Genomic DNA, 18817 nt, shown 5'->3' with positions numbered 1-18817 from the left:
CTAAAAACACACATCTCTCCCTCTTCTCTCTCTCTCTCTCTCTCTTGTTCTATGAACAACAGTTAAGAATAATTTAACGATGAACGCACGAGAAGCTTTGTAAAACACGCAACGGTCTATGTTCTACAAATTCAATCGTCCTTAAATTATACCCTTCGATGTCGGGGGTCCGTTGTTCTTCGTAGCTTAATGAAAATAAGAATTATAAGTAATGAGGTAGAAAATAAAGCAGAAAACCGGACTGTACAAGCATACAGACGAAAAAAAAAAAAAATCTAAACCTTCGTGAGACGAGCCCTCGGTGAGGCCTCGTAAGGAGGCCTCTCAATATATGTCGGCCAATAATAATAAGATAAATTACAGAGAAGAAACTTGTGCGCGAGGTCTTAAAGATGATGAATTCGCGGTAATATACGTTCGAGTACAGTTATAATTTTTGAGAATTATGAACGAATAATTAGACAATATCCCCCTCTTTTATCACCTCTCTCATTAAATGCGTCATCATCCGATACGGAGAGTTGCCGGAGAACAATGAATCCTCGAGCGCGATTCTCGCCCAGGAAACCTCAACCGCTGTTTATTAACGGGGCGTCGTCGTTAAAGTCGCGTTAAAGTTAGCACCGATTGTTCGCTTTCCACAGTTACGACTTACAGTTACCTACAAATACGTTGCGCGGAATCCAGATCCTTGATTCTCACCTGGCCCGCCTGCTGATCGCCGATCTCGGGTGTAAAACTCATCGCGGAAATGACGATAACGGTCTCGCACAAACGTGAATTACGAAATGCTTCTGGCATTGACCTCAAATTGAGTGATATTGATTCCTGAAACGTTTCTGCATCTCGGCAATGCACTTTGTATTTGCTTCTCACCATTATCTGGCAACTGTGTAGTATAGCGGGAATTTATTGGATACATACAACATACGTACATGATCGAATATCTATTTATGATGACCTAACAACTGTGAATTTACAATAATTCTAGATGAAATGATTACGTAAAAATATTAATTTTATCTTATGTTACATTTAATATTCTGAATAGAATACTAAGAAAAAAATTCAGATCTATTTATTATTCGGTGTTTTAAATATCTCGAAATAAATTAAATACCCATGATTATAATTAAACTTAAAAAAAAACAAACTGAGAATGTACTTGTCAAATTATTATAATAAGTTATTGTAGAAAGCATAGTATGTTAATTTTAACAACAAAATTTTATTTTACTAAAATTTTTTACGATATGAACATGTAACTAGTCGAAGCATTTGTCGAGTTAATTAATTGAATAAAAGCTAGAAACAAGCGTGTTAATTGTAACAAAAGAATTTTCCATATTTTCCTAGATCTTTTCTAGAAATAACATGTAACTAATCGAAGCATTTGTCGAGTAGAACCGAATTATATGCACGTATTCGACCATAAATAAGGGATGTAATGAGAATCGCGCGGAATTAGTGCCGGTTAATTAATTTAATAAGAGCTTGGTCGTCTATGGAAACCAACGTGCTCGCTCACGCGTAACCCAAGAACACGTTTAGCTTCGTGCTAATCTGCCCGCTCGCTGGTAATTTCACGTCGAATTATCACGTATCAAGAGGAAAAGCTTGCGAGATACCGCGCCCATTTTATTTATATTTCCACGTTCCATCGCGCTGGAATCCAGACCAGGAAGTTTTCGCGAAACGTCTAGGAAGCCGGCAGCGCCTCGAGAGAATCGCCGTTAAAAGCAGACATAAACTCTGGGCGGGCAAGTCGATGCTGCAAAATGACAGAATGTTTCCCCGGCGTCATTGGACGTCATCAGAACCGGTCGTATCGATATAATTTCGATCGTCGTTTCGATCGCACAAATATCCTTTAATCTCGCCAATCACTCACAAGGGACATGTCACAACTGTCCGGAACCGATTTGATTCTCCTTGAAATATGTTGTTAAATACACAAATCTAAAAGACACGTATTTTTTTATACGTGCGCAATTTGAGTTTTAAGGGGTGAAACACCCCTTTAAAGAATAACGGTATTTTTCTTTAGGATCAAATATCTGCTAAACTATAAGAGATATAAAGAAAAAACGTACAACAAATTTTAATGGCTTGAAGAGTACTTTAAAGTTATATGAACAAAAATTTTTTTTTTTTTTTTTTTTTTTAAAAAACCCTCACCACCTAATTTTTTTTTTCAAAATTAAAAATTTTGTTTTACCTAATTTAAAGCTTATTTTTTTCCAAATTCAACCATGTGTAATAAAGTTATGTTACGAAATATCATTTTCGAAAATTAATTATAAACGCTCCCGTATATACGCTCATCCGTGCTATGTGCGTAAGTAATTACCGTCGAACAATAAAATATATAAAAAATGTTTTTGTATAATTCTTATTTATGTTTTCTATGTATTTATAACTGTGTATTGTGTATATTTAGATTTTTTTAAAAATGTATTTGCATTTTATATTATTCACTCATTATACACATTACAATAATGATATTCGACAAAAAAATGTTTCAAACATAATTACTTCTTGCACCAAGAACATCTTACTACAGCTATATTATTGCAACCTTCGATATCACATTTTGTTAAAGTTTCGTCTAAACTAAAGTGTACTGGATTTTCGAATTCGTCTGGTCTTTCATTCGTATAACCACTTTTAAACCACGAATATTTAAATAAGTTTTGATATCGTGGGGATGACAATTGATTATGTATCAAAGATTGCAATTTTATTATATTATTTTGTTCATGTAAGTTTATATTACTTTCCAACAGTAAAACCGCATCTGAAAATCTTTTAGCAAAATTTTTCCAAATTCTGAATCCATAAACATCTAATGGTTGTATTTTCCCTGTAGTTCCTTTCGGTATTATCATAGTAGTAATATGTGTTCCAGGAGGTGTTAAATCCGAAATCATATTGGGGCAATGTCCAGTCCATGAATCGATAAGAAGAACGCTATTAGGACCAATGTTTGCGAAATAAGCTTCTTCTAACCACATTTTAAAATGATCTGTACAAAATATAAATGTTAATTTAATAGTTTTTTTATGACTCTTATTAAATTGTTAAATAAAATAAGGTTGTTAAAAAAAGTAATTATAAAAGGAAAATACCTGATGTCATTTTACCAGATTTCGATGCTTTTACAATAACATTTTCTGCTTTAAATAAATTTTCTTGTACTCTTGGTCCAAATTTACCATTAGCTTCTTTTAATACAATAAATAAAGGGGACAACAAATTGCCATTACAGGATATTATTGGTTGTATCGTATATGAATGGGTTGTTGATGATATGGATTGCACGACACGTTCTACTTTCTTTTCTCCCTGGTTAGACAATGATCTTCCAGAGTGAAGTTCCAATTGGAAACCACTTTGATCTGAATTGTAAATATTTTCAGATCCAAACTGTTCAATAAGAGGTTTTACTGTTTCCAGAAAATCATCAGCTGATTTTTGCAAATCAGCAGAATCTTCTAATGTTCTTCTAGTGACAAACTTCGTAACTTTTCTTGAAACAATTCGGTGAGACTTCTTAAATCTTGCTATCCAACTGTGAGATGCTTTAAATATAGGATTTAAATTTCCTATTTCTTCTTGAGCTTGTAAAGCCCATCTTTTTAAATCAATATCATGAACCATGAATCCTGATTCGACAGCTGCAGTAAATTTATCATGTGTAAATTTGGAGATGTAAGATAATTTTTCTGTACGACTTCCACCTGATTGTATTTGTTCTTCCCATCGCCTTAACTGACGTTCAGATGAAACTCTTCTAAATTTATTTTGTACTACTCTTAGAGGACGATTCCTTTTTCTGTCATTACTGTTTTCATCAGTGTCCCGAAATCGCCAATACTCAACAGCTCGTCTTTTATAAGAACTATCAAAATTTGTATCATCATTTGAACAATGAGGATGAGAATTTAAACTATCTTCATGCCATGCTTCTTCGTCATCTTCAATTATTTCAAAACTATGTAATTTATAAGGTTCTTCATAATCGAGATATATTTCTTCCGTTACTTCCACCCCATTATAATGAAAAACGCTATCCAGTAATATTTTTTTAATGTTTTCCTTTAATTCCACTTCTGCTTCAGTTACTGGCGTTTCTGTTAAATATATTGAATTTATTGACACCAATAAAAGTCTAACAACGTTAAGCGGATTGATAATCATATTCAAAGATGTTATATTTTGCTTTCTATTGCAATAAAAGAACAGTTTACACAGATATTATTACAACGAAAAGACTACACCGACTGTGAGAATTATGCTGCTACATGAACAATTTATATTAACTTATCAGAAATACGTCATCACATAATCTTATTTTATTATTTATTTTAACGTATTAAAGATTTTATTGTAAAAATTATAACTTATCTGGAACACGTACACATAATCTTATCTTATGATTCATTTAACGTAAGATATAAAATTTGTTTATGCCAAATATTGCGACATTGGTATTCGCAAGATTCAATTAAAAAATAATTTTATTATAAAATATAATTGTTTTTAATTTTTATAGAAGAAATTAAATATTAAAGAAATAATAAGAAAGCAGGGGGTATATTTAAAAAATTCTTATTAATTATATTTAAAAATTTTTTTTTAAATCTAAATATACACAATACGCAGTTATAAATACATAGAAAACATAAATAAGAATTATACAAAAACATTTTTTATATATTTTATTGTTCGACGGTAATTACTTACGCACATAGCACGGATGAGCGTATATACGGGAGCGTTTATAATTAATTTTCGAAAATGATATTTCGTAACATAACTTTATTACACATGGTTGAATTTGGAAAAAAATAAGCTTTAAATTAGGTAAAACAAAATTTTTAATTTTGAAAAAAAAAATTAGGTGGTGAGGGTTTTTTAAAAAAAAAAAAAAAAAAAAAAATTTTTGTTCATATAACTTTAAAGTACTCTTCAAGCCATTAAAATTTGTTGTACGTTTTTTCTTTATATCTCTTATAGTTTAGCAGATATTTGATCCTAAAGAAAAATACCGTTATTCTTTAAAGGGGTGTTTCACCCCTTAAAACTCAAATTGCGCACGTATAAAAAAATACGTGTCTTTTAGATTTGTGTATTTAACAACATATTTCAAGGAGAATCAAATCGGTTCCGGACAGTTGTGACATGTCCCTTGTCAGTTACCCACGATTTAAATTAATCGCTTAATGATGCCATCCGTGCATTATGTAAATAGCTCTGACCTAGCTATGAACGACGATATAAGCAGAGTCCTATGTCGTTTTTTTTTCTTTGTGATAATAACTAGGCGCATCGATTAAGGATGATTAATCGATCCAAATTTCGCGTTAGAATTATCACAAAGAACGGTTTATTAATATTACGATGACTATATAAAATAATCAACAGGAAGAGATAAACAGCAGACGTATATAATTATGTAAAATTGTAAGACGAAATTGCAATTAAAGTGGTGCTATAATATTTAACAATGATAAAAAATTATGTAAATATAAAATATACATGTCTAAATTTTTTTATTAATTTCAAATCGAACGGTAATTTTTTATTTAATCGACATTTTTTTGTCAAGAGTTCCGTTTCAGCGAGAAGTCTAAAATGCAAGTTGTGAAACGATTTTCCTGAACACGAGAAACAAGGTCGTACCCGAAGGCAACTCGGTGGTGGAATCGCAGCATGCGAGCAGGAAGCCGTGGCTACTAAACGTATCTTTTAAAAGATAATCGCAAACATCACCGCCAAACATGTTCGACGATTCACGGCGGATCCAGGAAGCGGTAAGGATCCAACATCCAACGCCATTCTCACGCTCATTATCGCGCGATGATGCGCGTTGATCGCTATTAACCGTAATCAATATTCGATTTAAAGGCGAATCAAATCCTTGTACCGATATATCGGGATCGTGGAAACCCATTCTCGTCCCGATACGTGAGATAAACGCTTCGGATTGCGAGGGTTCTCATTCGTCGCGGATTTCGACGTCACTCTGCGATCTCGTTAAGTTGACCTCTGACAATAAGTCGATGATATCGAGAGAATGCTCGCGTACGGACTCTCCTAGAAGCCCTCATGCGGTGATTGTACAGGAATAACGAGACTCGCGGACATTACCATTAAAATCGTGACTAGCGATTTCTGCCTCTTTGACGAGGTGGTTCTAAAATGGGCGCCGCAATCGTATCGATGATGCTGCTAATTGGAGTGTATTGAAGCGGACAGCTTTTAAGCCGTGGGGCAAAATCCTGATATTCAGGCAGCAACCTTTCTTCCCGCGACCGTAAAATAACCGGAAAAAAAAAAACGAGCCAATTCGACTGAATTACTTCGCGAAAATGCTTTTTGCGCCCCGATTCTGGGGAATGTGTTTTTTTTTCTTCATCGAGCGATTCGATTGAAAGTACTGCGATCGTTTGGGGAATATTATTCAGCAACCTGGATTGTCTGTCGGTCTCTCTCTCGTCATTCGTCAGCTGTCGGTTTAATAAATAACGAGCACTTGAGCGAATACGGAATTACACTAATTCGCGACGGAGAAAGAGATTGCAAAATAGACTATAACGGTTTTCTTACAATAAGAAAGAGAGAATCCGCGATATTATAACCCGACGATTTTAATTCCCAACCATCATACGCATTAAGAGCAGATAAGGGATTAGGAGCAAACGGTTATCGCGATTGAGACACGTGGGGGTCTCCCTCAATCGGAGGCCGCGAAACCTGTTCGAGACATTAGACGGGCTCGTTAAAGACGCGACATCCCGTTAATCGCGATGTTCGTTACACGAGTACATTCCGTATATTACTCGACGTTCTGTCCTGTTGTTAATCCGACAGCAACATTTCCGACAAAGGGAACTGAGGGAGATCCGAACTCAGGGAGCAACAATGGGACGAGTAGCGCGCTTTTACGATTTGCCGTTCGCTTGGTTAAAGTAAAGCGCGGCATTGGGATCGGGAGATACACGGTGGACCTCCAACGGCGATGACTGACTGGAGAGGAGTGTAACGGTCTCTCTCTCTTCGGAACACGCCGGCCTGGCCAGGAGAATCGAAGAAGAGCGCGGTTACCGTTGTCCGGACCACAAACTCCCGGGGATCTAACAGATATCATCTCCTTATGCACTCGCCAAAGCGAAACGAGGGAGAGAGAGAGCCGCTGTCGTGTGCCGCTGTTTGCTTTCCATCGCTTTCGTCGTTTATTCTCGTTCCTTTGTCTATTTTCTACGCATCGGTTACATGTATTAGTTCAGGGTGCCTGACGATCTGAATATGGCTCGTGCGCCGCGAGATCCTCATCACACACGGGGAAATACAGTATAAAGCATCATTCGTTGGAATAATGGAGGCATGGCAGGGTCACGTAACTGAATTTCCATTATAGGAGACCGTGCATAACTCGAGATGTATGATGTATGCGCTTGTTAATTAGGTTAACGGGTTAACTCGACCATAAAAGCACGAAAAAAAAGAAGAGCCTCTCTTCAATCAAGTTGAAATAAAAATTAAAATGTAAATTCAACGTATGTATGTATGTATGTATGTATGTTTGAGGAAAAATATCAAGATCGACGTATCATTTTTAAACTTCAACTGGAAGTGTGAAAGAAAAATTTATACATATTTACTAGAATTAGCTTTCTCTATCATGATTTTATAATAATCTTTTAAGCTTATTTTAATTACAGAAATTGATATATCCTTAAAATTTATATATCTATACACAAAGAAAATTTTCTCTTAGAATTTATCCTGAAAACATATTAATATGTACATACACAGTAAATTTTACTTTTTATCGAACATATTTTATATCTTATTGTGGTAGATATTAATATTTTTTTAAATCAAAATTTTCCCACGATGATTTTTAAGATAAATTCTAAGAGAAAATCCTCTCTGCGTATATTAAAACCTATACAGAAATATGACAAAAATTATTTAAAAAAAAATGTAGAATAGCCAAATAAGCTTCTATTAAATAAATTGAGATTTGATTTACCGAGATATAAAGGTGATGAGAAAATGCGGTTTCCACGTTCGAGATCTGTGTCAATTTTGGCATTTATCTACCACATGGTAGTTGCATTCGTTAAAATATAGTGACCGTTTCACGAGCAATAAACTCTAAGATATGCACGCACGTGACGCGTTTCGTTCACGCTTACGTTGCCTCGGTATCGCTCTTCCGTGCCGTAGTGTTTCATTATGTATGCCGAATCGCGCGAATTTGTCTGGATTCAACGGCCGATACGCGCGTATATAACTGGTTGCTTGCTCGGTTGCGAGATAGAAGGTGCAAACCGAACCCGCCTTTAACTTCGATTCGAACATTCTCTCTTTCTTTTCTCGTAGAGACGTCGGCGGATACCGTTGGCCGCGCCACAAATACCAGGAAAACGATATTTCTTCGGCCAACCACAGCCGATGCAACGTGTTATCTCGCGCATGACATCGACACTTACAGCTGCCCGATGCCGATTGAGAAGCGAGAGGTAAAGTGAAATATGCAAATTAAAATCCCCAAGTTTGTCTTAAAGTCGAATTTCGAATTCAACAATCTAAGATCTTCCCTCCTATTAGTATCCGATAAAGCTGCCCGATGCCGATCGAAGCGAGAGATAAAATATGAAATATGTAAACTAAAATCCCGAGTTTGTCTTAAATTCGAATTTCGCAATGTAAGATCCTTCCTCCTCTTGTAGTATCTGAAATATCAATCGTACGCGGATATCGATTAAAATCGCGAATCACGTCGCTGTCATCGACGAGGATCGCACAAAGTACTCGTCTCATAGTCGCAGATGCCTGACGCGAATCGATGTTTTAAATTAAGCTGCTCGCCGAGCTCGGAGTTACAAAATGAAACGACGATGAGTCACTATTCCGGTGAAATGATAGACGTACGACGGGAATGTATACATGTTTGACGAGGGATTTATTAAACGTCACCTCTATACGCGCCAACTTCCGCGTGAATTTTTATGTAACGTCAAGTATCCGAAATATTTTATGATTCCCCCAGAATCTCAAACCTAATTATATCACATTTATACGCTATTATACGAAACGTTAGCGAGTTTGCCAACATAAATACACGCGAATATCGCTGGTCTCATCTGCATTTTGCACGATACGTATGCAAAATAAGCGAGCGTCGCTTGCTCCACTTGCGAAACCTCTTTCGGTTGAAGCAAAAACGCTTCCGCAAAGTTGCCCGAATACCGGCGGGATGCCAGGACATACCTGGACCTCGATATTTGTGGTCGATCCGAGATCGTGCAACGTTCGCCGGCGAATGTCCGCGAACTGTCATTGTCACCGACCAACTCGACCATAATTTATTCACAAGCCAGCTGCCCTTTCTCCGTCTCTTCCGCATTCGTCATCCTCGTCCGGGGAGAGAAATGGCGGAGACGCTTGGAGATATCAATAAGACGCGGTGAAATTCCTCCGACAGGACGCGACTAGTTCCGTCGTGCAAACGATTCGAGATGGAAAAAAAAAAAAGAAAAGATTCTGCGGTCGACGAGGACCGCTAAGCACAAGCGGGTGAATGTGTCGGGACGAATACGGTCGTTCGGTCGGAGAAACACGGTACTCTCTTCAAAGAGAGAGATTGTCGTCCATATAACCAGGTCAAAGGCGTGTAATAAATAAATAATGCGCCGATTCCCGCGTGTGTAATATCACCGACCGGCAAGCGGGTCATTCCACTTTTCCAGTTACCCCTATCTCTCATGCGCCGACCTGTAATTTACCTTATGCAACGCGATTCGCAAATGTCCACAGTAGCTGGAATCGATTACGTATCAGATATATGAGAATTCGCGACCGAACACAAGTTTGCGCTTATAATTTATTCCCACAGTTGCGCGGATCGATATTTAACTCTTCTGTTAATACATATTTTTTCTCCTTGGAATATTCATTCCAAATATATTTTAGATGTTTTTTCCTAATACCTTTATTCGCTCCGGTTCACTGACAGAAGGGTTAATAACATTCCCGGACCGCGTCTTATTTCCCCGAACAACGTCGACTAATCGATTTCATTCAAAGCGTGATTCGTGATTCCGATAGCCTCGAAAATCGCTCAACCCGAACGACCTATTTAGGAGGAAAGAAAACATAAAAGCCCTATTCCTGTCGCACGATCTCGCGCGTCGTGTTGCACGTCTCTCTTTCTCTCGATCATATATCTCCAGCGACGTCGATGACCCCCTTTCACGCCGCGTCTCGTTCCTCTCGTACCGTTAATCGATCAATTTGCAAAGCGCACGCTTCGATCGCGCCGTGTAGCCGGGCACGTTGCCGGTTTCCAAGATTGCACGACCCGATCCCGCGTACGGGGCCCAACACACTGATTATTACGTGTCCGCCTAATAGCTCCGAGCGAGCTAGGGCTTCGATATTGATGACCCACTAGCACGGTTTATTATCCGCTACAAAGTGAAGCTGCGATTAGATCCTTCGGCCAAATGACGTTTCCACCGGTTGTATGCGGTACGCCATATGCATCTCTAGTTGTGCATGTGTATCTGTGTGCATATATATTCGTATGTACGAGACGAATGTTTCGCAGACCGACGATGAAGCACCGTAACACACCGGAGATATGGACAATGGACACGAAGGAGTTTAAAGATACTCAAATAATTCATTCGATAATGGAATAGGAAAGACAACAAAGTCGATATACCGTATAGTAATAAAACAAGATTTTTGTTATAAAAAAAAAAAAAATGTTCAAACTCGAGAAACTCTCAATTCGGTATATAAATGAGCAAATAACCGATCGAAAAATATCTAAAACTAAATAGATAAATTAAATAGATAATAATTAGCATCCAATGGTTGGAAAAGTTTTAAAGACGGTGACTCGAAGCAAAAAACCAATATTAGCCGACGCTCTCGTAGAACACACTACTTCCGTTTTCCGACGTTTAAGCACCGACATTAAACGCACGCGGGTACGAACAGCGGAGCAGCGGTGCGTTATTTTTAAACGTACGAAAGCAATTAGCGCTTAAGCGCAAAAGCGCATCAGTGGAGGAATGCCCGCGAGATAAAACGAAATCATTACGTTCCGACTTAATTCAACGAGATACGTAGATGCGTATTCGCGCGCGATGCGATGCGATGCGTTGCGTTACGTTGCGTCGCGATGCATGGAAGTGCGACCGAAGAGAGAAGTCAGGAAGTGACTTTAAAACGTGCTGAGCGTTTAGAGTAATGAACGTCGGTCACTGTCTTCGTGTCGCCGTTCTCCTCGGGAGAACATTCCTTCGCCCTTTACACATATCTTTTACGCACTACTACCTTACGAGAGCCTCGACCAGTCTGTTTTTTGTCTCGAATAAAGCGTTCGCGTGTCAGATCACGAGACCACTATAGCTAGTTAAGCATAGGGATGCATTTACGAATTTATTTACAAGCGCATCGATCGTCCAGATTTCTGAGAAAATTTCGGCTCGTCGCATATATTGTTATTATATATAAATATATAATCATTAATTAAATATTGTATTTATAATTACAATTATATATATATATATATAATTTATGTAATTATATTTATACTTACATAAATATAAAAATATTAACATAAATTGTATATATAAATATATAAATAAAAATGTAACATTTATAATATCGTCGCTTGACTTTTACTTGGATTATATTATATAAAATCGAAACATATTGACATAACGGTTTTATACCGGTTTCCATTCCCGATATAATCCGAGGATAATACACTGTTGATGCTGTCGTTGCGGAAAATCGAGCACTCGCATCGAGATGAAAGTACCCATACAGATTTTATCGCGGATTGAAAATTCAGTCACCAATTTTCGCATACTTGTGCGATATTATACGCGTCCGGAGACACGCGACTAATCTAAATCTCCGATATTTCATTATTCCCGATACGTTTCGCGTGCCACTGCGGAGAGTTAATTTCAAACTACGTTCTGTGATACTTCCTGCGGAGACCAGATGGACGAGCACCTGCATAGAAACGAGTAGTCAACCGAGATACAACCTGTTCGAGCACGCCGTAACTTCTGGACGATTCTTTCCACGGTTATTGGTCCCATTCCTCTACCTGCACTATAAGAACAACTGAAATGACACAGAGGAGAAGGAGGAGGAGTGGCCACATGTGTGTGAGAGCGATCCTCTCTATGCGTTTGAAAAATGCAAATGCATCGTCTTTCGGAATCTCGAAATTTCGCCACGAAAGAATGCAGAGAAACAAGCGAAACCTATAATTTTCTTAATAAGACAGGATATCGTCTTCTCTCGAGACCTAACAAGACGTGTATAAAAGAAGAAGGAAAACAGCGATTTCCTTCCTTGCAGATATCCGGTATATTAGTTCTCATTCTTTTAAAAAAGCGAAATTGATAAATCACCTGGATCACGCTATACCCAATAAGTTGGGGCGCATAATTTGACTTCCACTCTCCCGGGAAGGATTGAAAAAAATTCGAATTCGCATATGGCGATCTCGCATGCGAGTATACGGAGTATATCCAGTCGGTATCTGTCTACACACGATACGAGAGCGGATGGATGGAGATATGTGGAAGGAGCGTGTGCGCGCGAGAGAGTTAAACGGAGTCTTGGTCAGGGCCGTTGGCAGCTCGGGGTCAATGGCCAGGCGGCGCCTCTGCCTGCGAGATTCTCCATCGGTCGAACGCGAGATAGTGGGGCAGGTCGCGAGGCTTGCAACGACATCGAAGAAAAAGGAAAACGAAGGTAAAGAGGAATGAAAAATGCGCGCGCGCGAAAAAGAAGGCTTAACGCTGCTGCTGCTGTCCCTTCACGTGTTAGACCTCTACCTATCGCACAATAAAAGGGTACAGCTAACAGGAACAGGATATAGAAACGTGTATGGCCCAATATATAGGAATAGGAAATAGATTATTATATAATAGATATTGTTGTAAAATTAATTTTATATAATATATTTTATAATAGAGGGAAATATACAAGGTGTATCTAAGTACGAAACATTTTTGGAGACTATTCTTTGGCCAAAATTAAGGGAGATTTTTTATATAAACATTTTTTTTCTCAAACTTCAGACAAATTTAAAAAATGAAACTTGGGTATTTTCCCATAATAAAAAGGATATTTATTAATATTAAAAAAAAATAATAAAAACTGAATTATTACCTCCCTCTTTAGAAAAGTGTAACTCCTTAGAGAGGGAAAAGAGGAAATTATGTTTATATAAGAAATCCCCCCCTTAATTTTGAACAAAGAATCATATCCTAAAATTTTCGCACTTACTTAGATATACTCTGTATATAAAATCTATATGTTATAATCCATATTATACATATAAATTTCTATATTATATGTATAGAAGTTTATAATCACATATAAATATTTATATTTAATATGCAAAAGTTTATCCATATACTATGTATAGAAATTTCAGCAATTCCCCCCTCATGAAAAATACTTCTCGACGCGAGAATAAGCGTACGTGATTTGCGAGCAAAGTTTAATCACACACGACAGCCACGTAAATCCCTTAAATTAATCCCGCATGTGCCTGAAATTAATCGCGCGTAAATGTATTCTCGGACTTGTAGCTGTGCAAATGCATCATTAATGATGCACGTCTCGGAACATCTGCATCCTCTAATGCGAGGAGCTTTCTGAATTATTATTGTCCCATTTGTCCCACATCTTCTCCTAAGATACCTACACCCTACGCATAAAATGCTAAAATGAACAAAGTTTGCGCGAGCAACATTCCGGAGAAGTTCGCTAGATTAATCTCCTCCATTTCTCTTAATAAAATTGCTCTTGGTTTTAAAGGGCAAAATAATATTTCTTCTAACGCGCGCGATATCGATATTATGAAGATGCAGCTTCGTTAAAGGTATAATATATATACATGGCTCACTCATGTTAATGTGCAAAATATATTAGATCGTTATCAAGACGCGAAAAAATAGCCGCGTTTATTAAAGCCATCTCTCTCTTTCTCGAGTTTTTATTACCTTAGCAGAAATATCGGGTACGATCAAGCAAAAACTGATCTCTCGATCGGCAAAGATCGGACTGGCGACGACGACAATCATGATGATGATGAAGAAGAGAAGCGAGCTGGTCACGCCGCAGTGACTTTGCACCTGAGAAATAAAGTACTACGACCTAGGGCCCTCCCTTTCCTCGTTCAAATTGTCTATTGTCGCGATCTCGCGTACGCTAATGGGATTTTGATATCGGGCTCTCTACGCCCGATTCCGAGAAATCAGGATACCTTGTGCCAATAATGAACGCGAGTCGAGGTGCATCGCTTGAGTACAACACGCTATACTCGAGAAGGTCGCTCATGATGATGGAATTGCATGGAATCATTCGGGGCACTCGGCCAATAAAACCGAGCGCCATCCGGCGCGATTCGTGAGCAAATGAAGTTTTCTGCAGACGTTATACGAGACTGTTGTCGGGGCAAATGTAATAACCGGAGTAAATTGAGGTGTACTAATAAGCGTACGCGGTAGTGAGAAGGCACGGTGGCGAGAAAAGTTGCTTTATGATAAAGAACGCGAAAGATGGTCGTGCTATAAATACCACGAGGGAAACTGGCGGATTATATTGCAAAAGGAAGCAGTTATAGTTAGATGAAATATGAAGCGCATGGTAATAAAAAAACACGCAATTCATGTACAATATAATATATATATATGCTATTATAATAAAGACGTTTTTTTTTTTTTCCCAGAAAAGTTTGATGATGAACATTTAGACGGCACATCGATGAACGGAAAGAAAAATCGGATATAATTGGAAATTATTAATTTGAAATTACTCGTGCTTTTATCATTTCGAATGTGTGTGATAATCCTCCTATTCAGTGAGTAGACGAGCATCGCTGAATTTTACGCTCGGAAGAGTCGCTAGAGAGTAAATTATATAAGAAAAGCACGCGTTGCAAGAAGATACTCATTAGAGTAGACCAGTAATTATCAACGTAATAGTAATTTTAAATCAGTAATTTACTCGATATTTGGCGATATGTTAACGCGGCGGTAAAATGTGGGAAGACAATGTAGCACACAATTGAAATTATTATGCATAATGGGAATCGTCGGAAAATCTGTCTACATAGCAGCAATTTTCATCTCCTCATTGAGGATTAATCAAGATCGTGTTATCTGTTACACGTAGATAATTAAAACGCATCTTATAAGTAATTAAAACACATTTCACAAGTAGTTGCGGGATTACTTAAAAAGCCGCCTAATAAGAAATGCAAATTCATAATTATACATCGTTTAAAAGTTCATTTGGTGATAACAATAATTTTAAAATATTTCAATTGAACTTTATTTCTTCTCTCCTTTGCATATCTTACTCATTATACTTCAATTAACTAATGTAATAATGAAATAAAGATGAATGTGTGTGCAAGCCTCGCAAGATCTTATTAACTGCTATTAACTGAAGCTTATTAAACAACAATTTTACGGTTTCTTTCTTTGCACGGAATGTCTATCCAAATGGTGTAAATGTAGCAAAATTTTACCATATTCTCGTCACGTCGCTTGCACACGTGTAACATAAACGTTTGCATAATTCATCGAATTCCCATTCTTTAAATAGACGTACAATATTTTGAATAAACATTTTAATTCTTTTAAAAGTGTTAAGTCACAAACCATTGTGACAAATCTCATCCGTTCGCATTTCTTTTCAAAAGAATATAGAACAATAAAAAAGTAAAACTAAAAAAAAAATATCAATATATTCTCATAATTATGTAGAAAATGGTTTATTAAAAAAATAATTTATAAATATCACAGAAAAGTTTCTTCGCAATGCGAAGGATGTCGGAAGAGACGTTACGCTTCTCTGGCATTGAACTCTCTGAATCAAGTCAACTAACTTCGACATGGAAGTATTGTACAACTGGCAATGAAATTCTTGTGGCACAATTGCTCAGCAAATAGTATAGATAAATAGATTTAATTTATTATAAAATAAATATAATTTAAAAAATATGTTTATATATTTAATATATATATATAAATCTGTATATTTCATTCAAACAATTCATTTATATTTTTATTGATCGTAGTATATAATATAATCGAGCCTTTGAGAATTTATTTTTCTTCCTCTGTGAACTAGATATATTTCCCTTTAGCGTCATTTTCGAATTCTCATGTTCTCTTCTAAAAAAAAATGTAACCATTGCTCATTTCGCAAACGAATCCTAATTACACTGTTTCTTGACTCATAGGCAGAAGGTCGATGGACGAATGAACAGAGGTACCAGCATAATTATTCGGGACACGTAGGTCGAATATACACGAAATTGAAGGCTTATCTCGAACGCGCGCGTTTCTTATTTAAGGAACAACTACATGAATGCTCTTTTCTATAATTTTCTTCCTTAAATGATACATAAAATTTGCACAACTGTCGACAGATCTATTAAATGAAAATTACAGGAAAAGCTCGACATACACAAATCAGTTGTACCGCGACGTTCGAGTCTCCGAGCATTAATTTTCTCGCGTTCAACTAAGAATAATCTCTTCGTCCTTGAAGGGCTGTTTCATTCGTTGCATCGAGGCTCTCTCTTTCTCTCGCTCTTTCATTCGTTACGCGAGCGCAAGGTTAATCCATGAACGCGAAGCGAATCAACGCCGTGAACGAGACCGTGAATCGAGCTGTGCGTATGCGTCACACACCGCTTAAGAGAGATGAGTTTCGTTTTCGCGCCCTCAGCTATACAGCGCACCCGTCTCGCATTTTAAAGAAATCGCAAGGCTCACGATATGCAACAATAATCCTTTAAAGCGCCATGCTTTTACACAACCGCATTTTGTATGTCTATGGGGGATACTAACGAAGGGCTCAACACTCGCACAATGTAAGTTTCTTCCTTTTTTTCTAAATATAAATATATACAATTGAAGAGAAGAGACACGACGCGTCGTTAAACGTTAAGGATTTCAACACTGCGCCAGGTCGCGATGTGTAAGAGTATTAACGGGTACCGGTGCAAGTACAAGAGTATTAATCATCTCATTCTTAAGAGACGCGCGCGCGAGAGATCTTTCTCTCTCTCTTTCGTTCGAGAAAAGAGGGGCGCAGTTCTTGTGCGCTTTTGTAACATCCGCGTGCGATTACCGCGGTTGTTCAACAGCTACGGCCCTGACTTTGAACCGAGCTCTCACCGTGGGAATGGCGGCCGCGAGAAGTGTCGGCGTGAAACTTTATATTTTACACGATCGAACGCGATTCTCCACCGTTATCGTTATTAATTAGATACGCGAATTTATTTGAAAGGATAAAAAAATATAATTCTCTAATTCTCCGCAAATTATATCGGTTTATTCCATCCGTCTTTCGGAGCACTATATGACATAACAGCCTCTCACTGCTACGAAATACATCGCCGTTCAAGCAACGAGGCCGATCGAACCTTTTCCCCACCTAAGGCACCGCCGAGGAGGACCTTCGCCGTGAACTTTCGCACGTTCTCCAAGTGTTATCACTTCTCGACATCTCGCGACCCGATGCGGGAGGGATCGTTGAACGATCCACATCCGCAGGCTTCTCTCACTCAACGAACCATTTGGCCGTTGACACTTTTTTTTTCTTTTTATCACGTCGAGGTACCTCGCCGGCCGTGCCTTCCTTCTCGTAAAACACTTTTCGCACTAGAAAAAGGATTAGCAGCACGAAAATTCCACGTACCTTGGCCGGCTATTCACCACAGATTCACCGCGCGATCCCAAGTTCACCCTTCGTTTCCCTCTAATCACTTGATAGTTCCAATCACTTGGTACCGAAACCTTGTCGAACCCGCAAAGTCTCTCTCTTTCTGTCTCTCGTTGGCAGAGATATCGATAAAGGATCTCTCCACCAAAATTACCGGGCCAAGCTCACACGCGACTTAAAACACTCGACGTCCGATCCGCCTTTGATGTAAGAATGAAAAAAAAAAGGACGCTCCTGTTGACTGGACTGTCGGCACGGCTCTGTCTTCGAAGCAGCGCATCCGCCTGACTTTATAAACCAAGCTGGTTGAGTGGTGGTCGCGGCTGCTTGCCGCTTATAACTGGAGAACGATTGGAGAACGCCGGTTAAAGGCGTCAGCGGATTGGCCCGCGGATCTAGCGGTACCCTGGCTCGATCCTGGGGGATCGGCTGCCTCCGCGGAGCCGCGATGTTTCAATGCGCCTCTCTTCCTACAGCCCGGCTAGTTACTCGCCGTAATTAGGGAACAGTGACATTTTACCGTTTTTCCCTCTCTTTCTGTCGCGCCTCTGTTCTCCTCTTCGATCGCGCCCGACCGACGATATATGTGACCGATGATGACGATGATGATGATGATGATGATGATCGCGGCGAGAGAAAAATCTGACCTTGCTTATATACGCGTCAGGTATACATATTGTATATATACGGATTAAGGTATAATGACGGTAGAAATGTGACGGGTATATGCGAGGAGGAATCAATTCCAAATCATAATATTTCCATAACTGTTCTTTCGACTCAATTCAATATTTCTTCAAGATAGTAGGAAGAAGGTTCGGCGCGCACGACCGAGACATAGGCCTCCTTAAACTAACATTTCCTAACCACTATTTCTCGACGAGTGGCGTTTTATCAAAGTTAAACATGATTTAAATAACAAAAATATATGACAGAATATCTTTATTATATTGACGATAATAGTATGTTATTCTACACAAGTTTATAAATGTACTTACTTTTTGTTTTTTCTCTT

At 38.1% G+C, this 18817-nt stretch overlaps 2 protein-coding genes across 5 annotated transcripts in view; both read right to left on the bottom strand.

Moving 5' to 3' along the window:
• Nucleotides 1-18817, bottom strand: part of tyn (trynity) — a 202517-nt gene that overhangs the window by 28594 nt on the left and 155106 nt on the right. The window contains exon 1 of one of the 4 annotated variants that reach the window (XM_029312335.2): nucleotides 17779-18071. The exons of the other annotated variants lie outside the window; for them this stretch is intronic. The gene's annotated coding sequence lies outside the window, so the exon portion shown is untranslated. Of the gene's footprint in view, nucleotides 1-17778; nucleotides 18072-18817 lie in introns of those variants that run through there. 4 annotated transcript variants of the gene reach the window in all.
• On the bottom strand, nucleotides 1893-4410 carry LOC146723746 (uncharacterized). Its single transcript, XM_085481260.1, has 2 exons — nucleotides 3129-4410; nucleotides 1893-3025 (listed from the first exon to the last, which is right to left on the bottom strand). The coding sequence occupies exons 1-2, from the start codon at nucleotides 4198-4200 to the stop codon at nucleotides 2532-2534; spliced, it is 1566 nt and encodes a 521-aa protein (XP_085337386.1). The 5' UTR covers nucleotides 4201-4410; the 3' UTR covers nucleotides 1893-2531.

This window comes from Nylanderia fulva, unplaced genomic scaffold (genome assembly GCF_048542155.1).
Source record: "Nylanderia fulva isolate GAGA-0341 unplaced genomic scaffold, ASM4854215v1 Scaffold17, whole genome shotgun sequence".
NCBI classification, from domain to species: Eukaryota; Metazoa; Arthropoda; class Insecta; order Hymenoptera; family Formicidae; genus Nylanderia; species Nylanderia fulva.
Note: the sequence above shows the minus strand (reverse complement) of the source record. Positions and strands in the feature narration are given on the sequence as shown.